This window comes from Lutra lutra, chromosome 10, assembly GCF_902655055.1.
Source record: "Lutra lutra chromosome 10, mLutLut1.2, whole genome shotgun sequence".
Lineage (NCBI taxonomy): Eukaryota > Metazoa > Chordata > Mammalia > Carnivora > Mustelidae > Lutra > Lutra lutra.
Window position 1 is genome coordinate 84,228,516 of NC_062287.1, and position 19,341 is coordinate 84,247,856.

A 19,341-nucleotide genomic window follows, 5' to 3' on the forward strand; every position below is an offset into this window, starting at 1 on the left:
AAAAAAGTAAAAAAATAAATAGTAGCAATTACTACTAATAGTAATTTAATAGCAGTACAATATGGAATTCATGGTATTTTTGCTTTTAGAGACTAGCAAATCAGTGCTTTTAGAAATACAGATGGAGGTCTCATATTTTGACAAAGACATGCAATGAAATTGTTTTAAAACACATTCCATAACTTTTGAAAACCTCTAGAAGTTAACCAAAACAATTAAAAACATTTTTATCTGAGAACACAGCAGTATGATTTCTCTTTTCTCTTCTGAAAGCTATATACTGTAGAAAATGCCTGTTAAATTATGAAAATTTATCAGTTGCTTTTATTAAGTGATGGCTTACTAAAGTTAAAATACTCATTTTTTTTAAACCTAAACTTGAGCTGCGCTATAGGCTGAATGTTTATGTCCCCCCAGATTTCAAATGTTGAAAGCTAATGTGATGGTATTTGGAGGTAATTGCGTCATAAGGGTAGAGCCCTCCTGAATGGAATTAGTGTCCTTATACAAGAGACCCCAGAGGGCACTCTTGCCCTTACTACCAATAAGTACAAAGTTAGAAGATAGCACTCTATGAATCAATTAAGGGGCCCTCAACAGACAATGAACCTGCCAGGGCCTTGATCTTGGACTTGGACTTCATATCCGTAAGAAATAAATTGTTGTTCAAGTCACCCAGCCAATGTAATTTTGTGGGACCAACACATGCTAAAATAAAAATTCCTCAAAACTTAATCCCTTTCATAATTCCCTTTTGTATAAGAATGACATATTTATCCAAGGTAAAACTAAATTTTTATTATAGCTGTTTTCCTTTTAAATACATAAAAGCAAAATTATGTAAGTACCTTTTGAAATGTTAGAGTTTATAAAATTTTTGTCACTTACCTTTTGAAATATCTTTAATTGTTCTGCCATACCAATCATAAAGATACCTGGCTGGTGAATTTAGGTTCATTCTCATTGTGCAAGTATCTAAAACCTACCCAGGGAGGGAAAAACCTATAAGTAATTTATTACAGTAAGCTCTGGCTGAATCAAATAAACATTTAAAGTCCTTTCTATACTAAATAGCTACAAAAATTATACCGTAAAATAATATTTGATGATTTAGAAAATGTTTCTAATATATGAAAAGAAAAAAAGGAGTTAAAATTATTAGATCACAATTTTACTTTAAAAACACACAAACAAGGGCACCCGGCTGGCTCAGTCAGTGGAGCATGCAACTCTTGATCTCAGGGTCATGATGTCAAGCCCCACACTGGGTGAAGAGCTTACTTAAAAAAAAATTAAATTAAATTAAAATAAAATAAAATATATTTTAAAAATTAATAAAAAAGAAAAAAGATGCAATGAATATTAAAAAACAGTTACACTGTATTTAGTAAATGCTAGACCTATAGGAAATTTTGACATTATTCTTGCTATTTTCTATATTTTTCATTAATTTACTATGAAAGCATATTACCTTTAAATTTGGTCTTAACACAAATAAATGGAAAGATATACTATATCAATGGAATGGAAGAATTAATGTTAAAATGCCCATACTACCCAAAACAATCTATAGATTCAATACAATCCTTATGAGAATACCAATAGTATTTTTCACAGAACTAGAACAAATAATTGTAAAATTTGTATAGAACCATAGAAGACCTGGAAGAGCCAAAGCAGTCTCGAAAGGGAAGAACAAAGCTGGAGGTATCACACTCCCTTATTAAACTATATCACAAAACTAAAATGACCAAAATAGCAGGGTACTGGTGCAAAAACAGACACACAGACTAATGGAACAGAGTTGAGAACCCAGAAATAATCCCACACTTGGATGGTCAATTTATGACAAAGGAGGCAAAAATATAAAATGGGGGAAAGATAGTCTCTTCAATACACGTACTGGGGAAACTGGACAGCTCCATGTAAAAGAATGAAAATGGACCACTATCTTATACCATACACAAAAATATAAAACTCAAAATGGAGTAAAGACCTAAATGTAGGACCTGAAGCCATAAAACTCCCAAAAGAAAACAGAGACAGTAACCTCTTGGACATTAACTTTAGCAAAATATTTCTAGATGTGTCTCCTCAGGTAAGGGAAACGAAAGAAAAATAAAAAACTGGGACTACAACAAACAAAAAAGCTTTGGTACAGTGAAGGAAACCATCAGCAAAATGAAAAGGCAATGTACTGAACGGGAAAAGATCCTTGCAAAGGTATTCCAATAATGGACTAATATCCAAAATATATAAAGAATTCATACAAGTGAACCCTCCAAAAAATCCAAATAATCCAATTAAAATGGGCAGAGGACCTGAACAGATGTTTTCCTCAAAAAGATATATAGATGACCACAGACACATGAAAAGATACTCAACATCACTAATCATCAGGGAAATGCAAATCAAAACCACAAGGAGATACTACCTAAGAGCAGTCAGAATGAATAGTACCGAAAAAGACAATACATAACAAGTGCTGGCAGGGATGTGGGGAAAAGGAAACTTTTGCACGCTATTCGTGGAAATGTAATCTGGTGCAAATGTAAATTGGAATACAGTACGGATTCCTCAAAAAACTAAAAATATAAGTACCATACAATCCAGTAATTCCACTTCTGAGTATGTACCCAAGGAAAATAAAAACATGAATTTAAAAAGATATATGCACCCCTATGTTTATTGCAGTATTATCCAGAAGCCAAGATACAGATACAAGATATGGAAGCAACCCAAGTATCCATCAATAGATGAATGGATAAGCATATATATATAGAATGCATGTATATACAATGAAATATTACTCAGCCATAAAAAAAAAAGAATGAAATCTTGCCAATCCTAACAACATGGGTGGACTAATGGGTATTATGCTAAGCAAAATAAGTCATACAGACAAAGACAATTATATAATTTCACTTATATGTGGAATCTAGAATAAAAAACAAATAACAAACAACAACAATAACAAAGAGAAACACATTTATGAATATAGAGAACAAACTAGGGGTTGCTCAAGGGGAGAGAGGTGGACAGATGGGCAAAATAGGTAAAGGAAACTAAGGGGTCCAAACTTCCAGTTATAAAATAAGTAAGCCCACAGGAATGAAAAGTACAGCATAGGATATATAGTTAATACTATTATAATATCATTATATGGTGACAGATAGCATATGCTTATCATGGTAAGCATTTTGTAATGTATATAACTGTTGAATCACTATGCTGCCCACCTGAAACAAATATGTCGACTATACTTTAATTAAAAATAAAAATAAAAATAAATAAATTAGGTCTTAAGGTACTTTCTTTGGGTTTTAAATTCTTTCCCAGTGTCCTAAAATCAATTATATTGTCTGATCACAGTTCACCTTGATAACTTAGGTTGTTTGGGTACAAAAAAGTGAAATTAATAAACCACATTTCAAGGTTTCCCATAAGTCTGAATCTCAAGAAATTCTTTCAATGGTTTTTAATATTGTAAAGTTGTTTTCTCTAATATTTTATTTTAAGATTTATTTATTTTAGAGAAATAGAGAGTGAGCAGGGGAAAGAACAGAGGGAGAGAGAGAATCCTAAGCAGATCCCACGCCCAGCATGGAGCCCAAATGGGGCTTGATCCCACGACCCTGAGATCAGGGTCCCTCCTCAGGTGGTTAAGCATTAGACTCTTGATTTTGGCTCAGGTCATGATCTCAGGGTCATGGATCCAGCCCAGAGTTGGCCTTACCCCTCTCTGTTCTGCTTGAGATTCTCGCTTTTGCCCTCTACCCCTCCCCCCACTCAGGTTCACATGCTCTCTCTCTCTCTCTCTCTCTCTCTGTTTCTCTCTAAAAATAAGTAAATAAGTCTTTAAGGTAAGGATAAAATTGGGCAGAACTGGAGGCAGGGTGTTAACAGCAATGAAAAGATATTTTTTTTTTTTAAGATTTTATTTATTTATTTGACAGAGAGAGATCACAAGCAGGCAGAGAGGCAGGCAGAGAGACAGGAGGAAGCAGGCTCCCTGCTGAGCAGAGAGCCCGATGCGGGACCGATCCCAGGACTCTGAGATCATGACCTGAGCCGAAGGCAGTGGCTTAACCCACTGAGCCACCCAGGCGCCCCCGAAAAGATATTATTTTTATTTTGTAATCATGTAATCCACATTATCTTTCAATAGTTTTAGGTTACACAAAAGCAGTAGTACATTATAGCCATTAATAGTGAAAATAGAAGACAAAGTATTTTCAAGTTGGATTTAGAATGTATTATATAGTTTTTTAAAAAGATTTAATTTAATTTAATTGTTTTATTTTATTTTATTTATTTTTTAAGTCAGCTCCATGCCCAGCATGGAGCCCAAAGTGGGGCTTGAACTTACAACCCTGAGATCAAGACCCGGGACTAAGACCAAGAGTTGGACACTTAACTGACTGAGCCACCCCAGTGCTATTATTAAGTATTCTCTAAACCCAATGTGGGGCTTGAACTCACAATTCCAAGATCAAGAGTTGCCTATCCTACCAACTAAGCCACTCAGGCACCCTTATTATATACTTATAAATGGATATAGTGATTCATGTTTTGGGAGTCACTTTCAAAAACTTAATAAAACTTCCATGAGGTTACCTGATACTCTCCAGCATACTTTGTTATTTTAATTTTTCTCATGCTGTGAGTATAACTTTCCCTCTACTACTTTAAAATTGGAAACTGTAATCCTAGTCCTAGCTCAACCAACTCATTTTCTTTGTGACAACAAACATATTTAAAGAGCTTCATATGTATATAAAGACAAAGTTGTACTTTCCTTTCAGTCTGGAGAACAACTTTCAAACATTGTGACTAATTTGCTTTATCTAATTGCTGTATCAAGTGATGTGTGTTGCATTTAAAAGGCAAATATCTAATTGACTAATTTAATTTGACAAATTGGCCTTTACTGGATTACATCGGAGGTTCTCAGCCTTCATTCTACCCCACACATGACCAATAATGTTCTCATGAGCCACAAAGTCCCATAGGCCTTCACAGAATTGTGTGTGTTTCTTGCATGCTAGCTGCAATCCAATTTTGGGCAATTTTTCAGAAATGTATTGCTACTCTTTTTCTCAAAATCAGGAAGGCATATCTGTTTATGAGTAAGACTGAAGTTACAAGAATAATCCCAGACCCTCTAACTGATGATGAAACTATTCACAATATCAGTGCTTTACCTAAATAACAATGTTCTTGCAATGTATTTCACAAGTGATTATAAACTCTGTCATGTGGAGCAAATCTATGACCTCCAAGCTCACCTTGGATTCCTATCCATGGGCTGGAACCTTTACTAAAAATGCTTGTACAGCAATATTCAAAATAGAAGAGAGAAGTTATCAGAAGAAACTGGAGTTTTGTCCTGTGACTTTAGACAGAAAGGGGAGTGAAACATACTTCCTGACATAGGCATGGGATTCACCCTTGTGTTTTTAAAGATACTTTATTGACACAGTTCACCTCTGAGTAGCAAAATTCTCCTATTGGTCACTTTATTCCATGTGACTTTGTCTCCAGGGATTATCCTTTTACTACCACCACCACCCTCCTTGTCAGAAATATTAACAGGAGACAATTCAGTACATGTTCTTCCTTAGCCAGTCTCTCTCATCACTATTAAGAATCTATGTTTGGTCCCATAAAGCCTCCTCCTTTGGTTCCCCATGTTCTTGATCTTTCCATTCTTTATGTTTAGTGCTCAATTTCTTAATATTAAAAATCTATTTCTTAAAAGTTCAGTGAAGACCTTTGGTACAAATTATATTCTCTAGTTACTAGTGAAGATTCAAATATCTAAATATCCTTCTCCAAAGTTATAATTTCCCAATTAAACTAAGCAAAATGTGAGCTATTTAAAGATGGTCCCATTTATTTCAACTAAAATTTCAATGATTTAAAAAATTATTTCAAATAGTGCTGTCTTTGTGTTTAAAAAAATCAGTCAAGTAAAATTACACAGCTTTCTAACTCTAAGATCCCTCTTTTCATTGTGCCAAAATATCAGTAAAAATGTTTGTGCAAGCCAAATTTTAAGAGTTAAATGAGTTTAAAAGCCAGGATTAGAAAATCAGATACTAGAAATTAATAATGCATCAGCAACACTGTCATTCTCTCCTACTTTCAGGATGAAAGATCCTTAGAGCGTTTAAGCAATGCTGACCTTCAGGAATCATTTTCTCAGAGTAAATTATCAGTGGTATGAATTAGTATCAATACAAATTTCTGTCAAAAGCCCTGAAATGAAGCCACTACTTGTCAGGTCATTCTTATAATTCACAATTATTTAACAGTGTCATCTTGCTATAATATTAAGGTTAATTAAAATACCATTTCCACTCATCTGTACCTGTTAAACTTGTTAAAATATTATTTTTACAAATTCACATTTTGTTAATTTCTTTCAGCCTAGGTTCCTTCTGATACTGAAATTTAAAGCCATCATGCTGTAAAACCAGACTTTTTGACAAGCAGCTGGGAAGAGATTTTCTACAAACTCTTTTTCGTTTAATCTGTTAATAGTTCTTGGAGTTACCTCTAACCATTGGCATATCTGGTGCAAAGTGTGCAGTTTCTGGAACGGTTACCATGGAGGTGGTGTGGTTGCACAGTCTAGAGCCTCTGGGTTTGGAATGTCCCTACCCCAGTCCAAGTGAGAGAGCTCAGTATCACCCATGGCCAAGTGAGCCAAATCGACAAGCCATTAGATCCAACAAGGGCCTTCTCCTCAAAGACATGTTTTTATATGTTTACATTCAGAAGTATAAGTCCTGATTTATACTTCCCCGTAAACCGTTTTCAAAAGGTCTTCTGTGGCAAGGGTCAGCCGCCTACACATCGTGGGCTAATTCTGGCCACAACCTGTTTCTGTATGGCCTAAGGGCTAAGAATAATTTGTACAATTTTAAATATTAAAAAAAAATCAGGGGTGCCTGGGTGGCTCAGTGGGTTAAAGCCTCTGCCTTCGGCACAGGTCATAATCCCAGCATCCTGGGATCGAGCCCCACATCGGGCTCTCTGCTTTGCGGAGAGCCTGCTTCCTCCTCTCTCTGCCTGCCTCACTGCCTGCTTGTGATCTCTCTCTCTGTCAAATAAATAAATAAAATCTTTAAAAAAAAAAATCACACAAATGACCACATCAGCATTAGTATTATTCATAGTTACCAAACTCCATGGTCCCTCGATACTGCCCAAAGCTTACACTGACCTTAGGAAATAAAATAAAATCTTACATTCATAGTAATTCTCTTAGTGGCCTACCCGATATTCATTTTTTGCCTCATCCTTGCTGTCCTGATTTTGTTTAGAGGTTCACTTTTATAGCTTTGGACTTGAGGTAAGCTACAGTTACCTTGATTGATCTAGGTCAATCATGGTGGTCCTATGCCTCTTGTCAGTTTGGGAGTAGGCACAATCTAGTTCTGCCAATGAGACATGAGAAAGGGCTTCTGGAAAAGGCTTCATCATTCATAAGGAATAGATAGTCTTTTTCTGCCACTGGTCAAAATTGTACCAGGCTGTGTACCTGGCCTGTTACCAACATACGAAGGAGCATAAAATCCAGAAAATTAAAAATAACATCACTGGAGGGTACCTGGCTGGCTTAGTGGGGACAGCATGAGACTCTTGATCTTAGGGTCATGAGTTCAAGTCCCTTGTTGGATGTATAGATTACTTAAACAAATAAAACTCAAAAAAAAAAAAAATCTAACTGGAGTCCTATCATGCTATGCTTAAAACTATCCTACTCCTGGATTTCTTGCTTCCTTTTTGCTTAAGTCTGTTTAAATCAGGATTCTGTTATTAGCAGCTATCATCCTAACTAATAGAAAAAAGATTTTTTTTGGCCCAGCTTCCTCAAATGAGGAACACTGTTTCAACTAACTCAATGGGTATTTGTACAGCAAATAGATTACAACAGTATTCACTATATAAACCTAAGAAGAAAATCATTAAAAACCCAGAGAAGAATTTTAAAAGAAATTTAGCAAGCTGGGGTGCCTGGGTGACTCAGTGGGTTAAAGCCTCTGCCTTCAGCTCAGGTCATGATCCCAGGGTCCTGGGATCGAGCCCCGCATTGGCTTCTCTGCTCAGCATGGAGTCTGCTTCCTCCTCTCTCTCTGCCTGCCTCTCTGCCTACTTGTGATCTTTGTCTGTCAAATAAATAAATAAAATCTTAAAAAAAAAAAGAAATTTAGCAAGCTGAAAATAGTGAAAATTAATGGATAATTATGAAATTAATTCATTGGATTACTAAAAATATTTCACCTTTGGCAATTAATTGTACTTGTTCAGTAGAAGAGAATACAATTTATCATGAATACTTTGAGAAAGGGAATCTGTTTTTATAGATTTTTTTGCTAACTGAAAGACTGTCAAATACATTGTGAATCTTCAAAGAATTAAACTGTAATAAAATGTACTAAGCATAACTCTCTGCTAAGACCAATATTTTATAATGACTTACAATAAAAATTATGATCATTATTTCAACCTGAAGATGCCAGGAGATTGGGATGAATTTGTACCCATCTTATTAAATAACTTAAAGGTACTTTTCTGAATAAATCCTGGAAATAAATTTATTGGCCAGTTATTTGTCTTTTTCTCATAAAACTGGATGAAAGAATGCATGCCAAATCTAGTTATTTGCTCTTACTAATAATGAACATCACTATGATTTGTAAAAGCAATTATTTCTGGTGAATTTGAAATGTAGGTGTTCTGGCATTTTATTATTAAAATGTGAATGGGAAGTAGATAACCAGAGGAAATTTTCCAAGTAATCTATTAAAATATACTCTTGAGATATTCTATACTTAATTGATCTCTTCTTAAAATAAATAGCCCAGATTACTTTAAAATGCTAATAACGCCAAACATACTATTATTTCCTTTTTTAAAAAAATATTTTATTTTTTGAAGATTTTTATTTATTTGACAGAGAGAGATCACAAGTAGGCAGAGAGGCAGGCAGAGAGAGGAGGAAGCAGGCTCCCTGCGGAGCAGAGAGCCTGACGAGGGGCTCGATCCTGGGACTCTGAGATTATGACCTGAGCCGAAGGCAGAAGCTTAACCCACTGAGCCACTCAGATGCCCTATTATTTCCTTTTTAAAACTATTATTTTAATGTACAATTTACATGAAATAAGCTGTACCTATTTTAAGTGTACAGTTTAACGCAGGTAGAAAAAAATGTATCTGAGGCACTTGGGTGGCTCAGTCGGTGAAGCGTCTGCCTTCGGCTCAGGTCATGATCCCAGGATCTCTGGGATCAAATCCTGTGTCAGGCTCCCTGCTTAGCGGGGAGCCTGCTTCTCCCTCTTCCTCTCCAACTGCTTGTGCTCTCTCATGCTCTCTGTCAAATAAGTAAAAAAAATCTTTAAAAAAAGAAAAAAAATGTGTCTGTGTAACCACCACCACCACAATCAAGATATGGAATATTTCCTTTACTCTCCAAAATTTCTCATGCTCTTTCCCAATCACTATTCAGTACACTTGGCCCCAGGAAACCACTGATCCCTGTATTTCACTAGAGAAGTTTTATCTGTTCGAACAATTTCACATAAATGGAATCATATAATGAGTACTGTTTTGTATCTGCCTTCTTTCATTTACCACAATATTTGTTCCTTTTTATTGCTGAAGAGTATTCCTTGGTATGGATATAGCACAATTTGTCACTCATTTGTTTTTCTTTTTGTTTTCCTTAAGGATTATAATTCTATAGTTTCATTAAGTCAAAAAATAGCAATGTAGTATTAAGTTTACGTTTAAACCAAGTTTTCGCAGAAACCTAACATGTGCCTAAAAAGATTTTACAATGGAGTTCTAGATGCAGACCTAAATGATGTCAAGAACTGATGGATATCATGATTCAAGACAGCATTTTGGGTATTAGTTAATTCTTAGGATTTAAAAAAATTTGTTTTGTTTTATATTTTAAAGTGAACCACTGCTCTAGTATGAAAGTTTAAACTTCTGAGACCAGGGCTTTTGAAATGATTCAAATCTTGAAGTGATTTCGTGAACTTGTACTGTTAGTGACTAAATCCGGCCATCAAGAATGATTTCAGAGTTCAAAGTTCAAATAACAGGCTTCAGGAGTTTTCTCCCCTAAGACCAGGGGCCCTTGCTGCCTTCTTTTAGGGTAGGCAGAACCACCTGCCCAGGTATATGCTCCGGTAAGATTTTCCCACTTCAAACAGTTTCCATCCCCCAAAATGGCAACTTTGGTAACTTATTAACTGGACTAGTTCTTTATTGGGAACAGCATTAAGCTCAGGCAGGGAACACCTGGGCTTATAAATTTCAGGCATTCACAGCTTTTAAATAGCCTCTCGCAGCCTTCATTTAGGTTGCCAATGATTTTTTTTTTGAAAAGATAAAGTATTCTGGACACACCATTAGTTTATTCTTTTCATTGCTTCACCATTTCCCCAATCAGGCTCCAAATTTAACAAAAATGATCCTACCCATCTCTGGGCCTTCCCACCTCCATCCCTCCCACTCCCAAATAATATGCCACTAATGGCCCAAATCTACACACACGCTACACTGTAAAAATGCAGAGTTAACACTGCTGAGGAGAAGACTGTGGGTTGTGCAGATGCACTTTGAAAATCTACAGTATTTTTTTTCTCTCCCACACACCCATTCTGTAATTTTGTCCTTCATGGAAGGCCCTTTGCCTTTCTCAGCGAAGTACAGAATGGATCTTCTTGCAACACTTCTCCTTCCCCTTCACTGGGATAGGTGTATGCAAACTACACAGCATGGAAAGGCTTTAAAGCACTTTGACTGCTGTAGGGCACAGAAATGATACTGACTCTTCAAAGGACACCTTTTTTTCAGTCTTTTCCTTTTTCTTCTCTATACTTCAGTTTGGATAGCTTTTATTGCCCTATCTTAAAGTTAACTGATCTTCTGTTCTCTAATGTCCAATCTGCTGTTAAACCCATCTGGTGGATTTTTTTTTTTCCTCTTAAGATATTGTATTTTTATACAATGGAATACTATGTAGCCATGAAAAGAAATGAAATCTTGCCATTTGCAACGATGTGGATGGAACTAGAGGGTATTATGCTTAGCGAAATAAATCAATCAGAGAAAGACCATTATCATATGATCTCCCTGATATGAGGAAGTTGAGAGGCAACATGGGGGGCTTGGGAGGTAGGAGAGGAATAAATGAAACACGATGGGATAGCTCGGAGGGAGACAAACCATAAGAGACTCTTAATCTCACAAAACAAACTGAGGGTTGCTGGGGGGAGGGGGCTAGGGAGAGGGTGGTTGGGTTATGGACATTGGAGAAGGTATGTGCTATGGTGAGTGCTGTGAAGTGTAAACCTGGCGATTCACAGACCTATACCCCTGGGGCTAGTAATACATTATATGTTAACAAAATTTAAAAAATTAAATCAAAATACCAAAGCAGATTAAATGTAGAATCTTCTAATAAGATAAGCATAAAATAGATTTGCACAAATTTTAAAAAGTATTTTCTCGTGAAATTGTTTTTGTTTTGAAAAATATAGTTTTCAGGGGCGCCTGGGTGGCTCAGTGGGTTAAGCCGCTGCCTTCGGCTCAGGTCATGATCTCAGAGTCCTGGGATCGAGCCCCGCATCGGGCTCTCTGCTCAGCAGGGAGCCTGCTTCCTCCTCTCTCTCTGCCTGCCTCTCTGCCTGCTTGTGATTTCTCTGTCAAATAAATAAGTAAAATCTTTAAAAAAAAAGAAAAAAAAAGAAAAATATAGTTTTCATTAAAAAATGTTCTGTTAAAAAAAAGATACTGTATTTTTCAGGTCTAGAACTTCCATTGTTTCTATTTTTAGTTTCCATTTCTCTTCATATAATATTCATGTTTTTCTTTAATTCCTTCACATATTTACAATAGCTTTCAAACTGTCTTTTACATTTTGTCTTTGTCTTTTACTAGGGACCTAGGTGGCTCAGTGAGTTAAGTGTCTGCCTTCAGCTCAGGTCATGATCCCAGGGTCCTGGGATGGAGCTCCATACACATCAGGCTCCTTGCTAAGCCGAGAGTCTGTTTCTCCCTTTCCCTCTGTCCCTTCCCCCTGCTTGTGCATATTCTCTCTATCAAATAAATAAAAAAAAATCTTTTTTTTTTTTAAAGTGTCTTTTACTGTTAAGTCCATTTGGGGGCTCTGTTTCTATTGAACTGACTTTCCTCCTGGACAATGATTATCTTTTTGGGAATCTTTGTGAATTTCCCACATGTTTAATAAAATCTCTCTCCTATGACATGTCAAAACACAAATGTATTCCTACCCTTATTTCCTTTTCACATCTCCATTAGTTGTTCTTTTCCCTGGTAGTTAGTTGTTTCTACCAAGCCTTTATGGAGTTTACCTCGTGCATGAACAACTTAATATTTAGCCAAAGATACAAGGGGACCCCCAAGCAACTTTTAGGAACTATTATCTAAGTAGTTCCTTAATTTATGGCATTTCCATAAATTATGGCAATTCCAATATTTCCACCTCCTACTACTTTGATGTCTTTCTCCTCAGCTTGTAGAGACCACTGTGCTTTTCTTAGATTTTCTCTCCTTATACCACAGTTTTATGGTATAAAGATGGGGTACATTGTAGGACTCGCTTCAACTTTTCCTCTCTCAAGCTTGACTTCTCATGATGCAATATCTAAAAATCATTGTTTCATATATTTTGTCCAATCCCAGTTGTTTAAAATGGGATGGCTAGAGGGGCCTGGGTGGCTCAGTGGGTTAAAGCCTCTGCCTTAGGCTCAGGTCATGATCCCAGAGTCCTGGGATTGGGCACTCTGCTCAGCAGGGAGCCTGCTTCCTCCTCTCTCTCTCTGCCAGCCTCTCTGCCTACTTGTAATCTCTGTCTTTCAAACAAATAAATAAATAAATCCTTTAAAAAAATAAATAAATAAAATGGGACGGCTACTCTGATACTAGTTATTCTATTATGACAGTGAACAGATATTGCACATTTTTTCATGGTTATGTTAACTCATTTTTAAGTGAGGACACGGAGGAATTAAAATGTCATAAAAACTGGGCACCTGGGTGGCTCAGTGGGTTAAGCTGCTGCCTTTGGCTCAGGTCATGATCTGGGGTCCTGGGATCGAGTCTCACATTGGGTTCTCTGCTCAGCAGGGAGCCTGCTTCCCTCTTTCTCTCTCTGCCTCTCTGCCTACTTGTGATCTCTCTCTGTCAAATAAATAAATAAAATCTTTTTTTTTAAATGTCATAAAAAAACTAACTTGTGGCACTTTCCTATAATGGAGAAAATCTGAACTAGGAAAATGGGTTCTCGTCCTAGCCATTCCAACTGATCCATTTTGGATAGAGCAGCTAACTTCTCTAAGTTTCAGTTTTCTGAGTTGGTTAATTAGATGATCTCATAAAATCTGTGATCTTAATATTAAGGATTATCTGTCGTTAAGTATTTATTGTAAAGTAAATAAATCTACAAACTGTAAAATTCTCATTTGCTTTTATTTCAGCTGATGAAATTCACATTCCTGCCCCACACACTTAGGATTTTATTTAAGAAAATAAATTCTGATTACCAAATAATTATTTATAAGATTCAAAAATAATCCAATTGTATAACACTGAAGTTGAAAATAAATAGAAGACAATTGGCCTCTTGAAAATAAACTCCAGTATCAAATTACGTGTTTTTAAAAAATCAGCTTTCATATCTTAAAATATGATATTAATCCCTAGCCTGAACACTAGACTAATTTTTAAAACAAGAATAGTATCAATGGGTTTTTCCTCATCTACCATAAAAAGCTCTTTAAAGAACTTCTAACATACTAATTATGCATGACCTCCCCTGTCGGAATCCATGGTGAGCATCCTTAATCAAATTTTGTTACTCCAGGTGCTCCCTTTTGAATCTCTTAAAATGTTCTCTAAATTCCTTTACCCACACTATTGGAAAAATCTCTGTTGTTATAGTTACTGATCTGTGTGTGAACATTCCATAATAATGCTATTATGTTGTATTTTTTTTCAATTGACTTATACATTTTAAACTTCAATATTTTCTTGAAGACTCTCAAAGACTCTTACAATGACTCTAAGAGATAATTGATGGAAAATAAAACTTATCCACCAATCACAATGCTAGCCTTAAAAAGTTATGTATCTGGAGCAGATAATTTTTCATTTTCCATTAACTTTGTATCTTGTGCCCCAAATTATTCTTAATACCTTTTTTTCCCCTTAAGATTATATATTTATTTGACAGAGAGAGAGACACACAGAGAGAGAGGGAACACAAGCCGAGGGAGCGGAAGAGAGACAAACAGGCCTCCCGCCGAGCAGGGAGACCAATGCAGGGCTCCATGCCGGGCTTGATGTGGGGCTTGATGCAGCACTGGATCCCAGGACACTGGGATCATGGCCTGACACAAAGGCAGATGCTTAATGACTGAGCCACCCTGGCACCCCCTTAATATCTTTTTCAACCACTGGATACATATGTTTAGCCTATTCCTCATAGTAGCAGGTGCTGTGTTATTATTAAACCATACCCAGTAATTCTAAAATCATCTAATTCAAGTTTCAAAGAGATGGGCCATAGTTGGGATATCCCAAGTTTAGTAAAGAAATATAGCACTTTTGCCCTCATGTCAAACTTCTTAATTACTTAACCTTTTTAAATAAGTAAATGATTTCCTTCTGATTTGGCACTTAAGATTATAATATAGTCATTTTCCTATGGCTCTATCTGAGCTCAGAGAAGACTTTTATGCCTTAACTTACTTTACCACCATCTTCAATAATTTTCTCTTTGTCCCACTGCAATAGCCTACACCATATTAGAGTCTTTTAACAGCCTATTCCAGTTTTTTATTACTTCATAATAATCTAAAAATAGCTTCTAATCCCTGGCATTCCTAATATTTTATCATAAAAGAGAAATATTTTGTGTTTCTCCTATGACAATGCCACTTTTTTATTCCTATTACTGAGTCGGTAGTTAATCTATAAATACGGCATTATCTTGTGATTATCAATAAACTTTCAAAATGTAAATTTTATCTACAAAATAATTAGGTAGACTTATTTTTTCTCTTCAAAAAATTCTATTGATAATCAGGGCCAGGATTCTGTTGCTTCCTAATCTTTACCTTGATTGTATAAATGGTATTTATTTATTAAGTATTTTTTTATTTGAGGTATAGTGGACATACAATGTTATATAGTTTCACGTGTACAACATAGTGATTTGACAGTTCTATACATTATGCAGTGTTCGCCATGATAAGTATAGTTTCCATCTGTCATCACACAAAGTTATAACATTATTATTGACTATATTCCCTATTTAATCAAAACTGTACAAATATATGTATTACTGAATCATGTCCTAAGTTTTATAAATTGTGAAAATTCTTTAAATTTTCCAAATTGTGAAAATTCTTTAAATTTTACAAATTGTAAGGAGAAAAAAAATAAGCTAAAGAATTGCTTGATCATCCACTTTTAAATAAATATCTCTCTGGAATCAAAGAGCAAAATAGCAGTGACATTTTTACTTATACTCAACCTTTCATCTAAGAACATGTAATCTTTATTTTTTTTTTTAAAGATTTTATTTATTTATTTGACAGAGAGAGAGATCACAAGTAGGCAGAGAGGCAGGCAGAGAGAGAGGGGGAAGCAGGCTCCCTGCTGAGCAGAGAGCCCGATGCGGGGCTCGATCCCAGGACCCTGGGATCATGACCTGAGCCGAAGGCAGAGGCTTTAACCCACTGAGCCACCCAGGCGCCCTGAACATGTAATCTTTAAGAGTGACTATTACCCCCATTTTACCACCAAGGCATAGAATTACAAAGATTGAACTGAAGTGAACTCAAGAGGTTATCTAATCTAGGTTCTATCTCCAAGAATGATTGCATTTTAACGAGCTAAGAGATGTGTCCCTCTTCTCTAGTTTTCAAAATCTCCAGGGAAGATGTTACAACTTGCCTTAACAATTTACTCTGGTGTGTAATATCCCTTGTTTTACTCATAATCCAAATCTGAAGATAAGAAGGAAAAAAAAAAAACCTGTTTTCTTAGATTTTCAGTAAACACTTACCCAGTTGTGGTTATAAAATAACCACAAAAATAAGAAGAGGAAGAAATAGATATTTCAATAAGAACAATTCCCAGTATCTAGTCAACTATTCACCCGTTTCAAGCAACAGTCATTTTGAAAATACTCTGGCATGACAAAATGATTTATACCTATTGATTTCATAACAAATCTCTCCCTTTAGTAAAAGAAATAATTTCTAGTAGATGTATATTTATTAGTTCTAAAGATAAGAATGGCATAAATTTATTGGGAACTTTCTGGGTGCTGTCACTCCATGCATAAAACTATACTGAATTTTCCTATCATTTCTGTGAGATAGGCACTATTGTTATCCACATTTTTTAGATGAAGAAATGGAGGCTCGATGGGGCACCTGGGTGGCTCAGTTGGTTAACCAGCTGCTTTAGGCTCAGGTTATGATCTCAGGGTCCTGGGATCAGGCCCCGCATCAGGCTCTCTGCTCAGCAGGGAGCCTGCTTCTCCCTCTCTCTCTCTCTGCCTGCTTCTCTGCCTAGTTGTGATCTCAATCAAATAAATAAATAAAATCTTTAAAAAAAAAAAAAGAAAGAAAGAAAGAAATGGAGGCTTGGAGAAGGTAAAGTGTCCAAAGTCTCATAGATTCAATGACAAAGCCAGGATTAAAACCTGGACAGGTTGGTTATGTTATACTGTCTCTCTAATATATATTTAATAAATTTTAGTTGGTATAATTAGCCCGCTTTGTAAAAAAAAATTTTTTTTTCTTCAAACTCCTATTAGTTCCTCCATATTTTTGTCAGATCAAAGATGATCTGGAAAATACACGTACCCCCTAAAAAAACATGCATTTATACGACAAAATTTGTTTCTTAAAGTTTGCTTGATTGTTACATGATTTTTCTTAGACCCATCTACATTTGCTTTTAAAAATGCATGTGGAGGGGTGCCTGGGCACCTGGGTGGCTTGGTGGGTTGGGTCTCTGCCTTCGGCTCAGGTCATGATCTCAGGGTTCTGGGATTGAGCCCCTGCAAGGGCTCTCTGCTCGGCAGGGAGCCTCCTCCCCCCCCCCCCCCCCGCCCTCTGCCTGCCTCTCTGCTTACTTGTGATCTCTCTCTCTGTCAGATAAATAAAAATCTTTAAAAGAAAATGCATATGGATACTTTTAAAAGGAATCCTAGTTATTTTCCACTTTACTTACTCATTCCAGAAGCAAGTATTCTTCTAGGTATTATTATTATTATTATTATTATTTTAAGATTTTATTTATTTGAGAGAGAACGAGTATATAAGTGGTAAGGAGGGCCAAAAAGAGAGGGAGAAGCAGGTTCCCCACTGAGCAGGGAGCCAGTTGTGAGGTTCCATCCCAGGACCCTGAGATCATGACCTAAGCCCAAAGCAGATGCTTAACTGAGTAAGCCACCCAGGTGCCCCTAAACTTATAATTTTAAAAATGAAAAGGAGAAAATTTTAGATTTGAAGCTAGATCAGATTGGCTTCAATCTAATTATTTTACAAAATATTATAACCAACTAGAATGTTCTCTAAGTGTAAGCATAACTTCTAACTAGGTAAATGGCCAACTGTAGGTTAGCCAAAGAAATCTTGTTGCTTTATTAAGGTAATTTATGTTGTTACTACAGTAAGCATCCTTCTAAACAGCTGAAATTTTGCATTCTTTATAATACCTTCTTAATATTTCAGTTTATTAGTTGACACTGATATCTAAAAGAAAGAAACCAACATATTTCAAAAGCCATGAAAATTTTGAAATTTAATTTATATTTTAATATTTCATACAACATTACCTTTTTTATTGTTTCCTTTCCCACTGTAATCTCATGCCCATCTTGCCCCATGCCATTCTTAAAGAACAGAATTCGGACTGAGGTCTTCTTAGTAAGTCCCTTCATTCTAAGAGAAAGAACAGGTTTGGTTTTCTGTCTTTTAACATCAGTAGGAAGCATCAGTCCATTCATTGTCCAAGTTACTTTCTTCATAAACAACAGATGGTCTAGAAGAGAATTTTTTTTAAGTCAAGTCAATATTTGGCTTCAAAACTAGAAATGGACACATCATACTTCCCCTCCCCCCACCTTACCTATATCATATACACTGGCCAGTCTCCATTTAGATGCTGGTTTTCTGAAATGCTACCACCAGCTTCCCACTAACCGTGACATAAGCTGTAGCAAGCTGTCTGCTCTGATAGCCTGCATAAATCATCATTTCTGAAGGGAACAGATGTTCAGGGTATGAAAGAGTAATACCACAATTTAGTCCTAATTAAAATTCACCTTAGCATGCCTCTATCACTGATCCAATGCACTGGGCTGAAAGGGTCCACTGAAAGAGTCCAAGGTCCCTTACTTACATAAAACAATATGGGTCGTGAACTTTTGTGTTCTTTAGGGTTGGGAAAATGCTTTTTTTTCTCCTTAATATGATTTATTATCCATGTTGTTTTAAAGATGATGACCTCCAAAGAGTAACCTTATACATAATTCTTCTCCTGTGACTAGAATGAAAGTGCCTTCTAGGACATCTTTGGTGAGAGAAGCAAAATATTTCACTAAAAGTGAAAACCAGCTCTGCATTAACAGTTTACTTTGACCTATACATTTTCAAAGATTTGTGCAGAAATTTAAGTTTCAAAACTCCCACTCATATTAATGGGAGTGGAACTAAATTACAATGTATGACTTTGAAAATGTAAGAGGTAAGAACAGAAGTGTAGTATATTGCACAGAAAGGTTGCTATCAGCATTCCTCTCCTTTCAAAGGGTTCCATTTCATAAATAAAAAATTTACACCTGGGTTTTTTTTTATTTGTGCATTTGATTTATTTTAGATTATATTTTCTTTTCACATAAATTATATAATTTATGTGACTTTACAATTACAATGACCCCTCCCTCATCTGCTCTATATTTGTCCTAATGAGAAATAAAATTTTATTTGCATACAATTGAAAATAGCGACATTTGTTTGCCCGAATTTCTAAATAATCCTTTATTAGCACTTACCTTGAAAGATGCATGGCCTCTTTGATCAATATGAAACACAAGCAAATAGTTCTGTGGACTTTGAGTCCCAGAATGGCTATACTAAATGTTAAAAAAACAGAAACACTGTCTTTCTCTTTCTCTCTTGTGTACATACATACTTACACATATATACATGCACATACCTATACAGTAGGTAGAAATATGAGCAAAACTTGCAGAATAAACTAAAACTAGATTAT

The 19,341-nt window shown here is 35.8% G+C and overlaps 1 protein-coding gene across 1 annotated transcript in view; it reads right to left on the reverse strand.

Annotated features, from left to right (window-relative positions):
• The window catches only part of DCDC1 (doublecortin domain containing 1), a 433,096-nt gene that overhangs the window by 360,778 nt on the left and 52,977 nt on the right, over positions 1 to 19,341 (reverse strand). Inside the window, 2 exon segments of the mRNA XM_047690790.1 lie at positions 889 to 982; positions 17,903 to 18,108. Of these exon segments, the coding sequence (XP_047546746.1) occupies positions 889 to 982; positions 17,903 to 18,108 (300 nt within the window).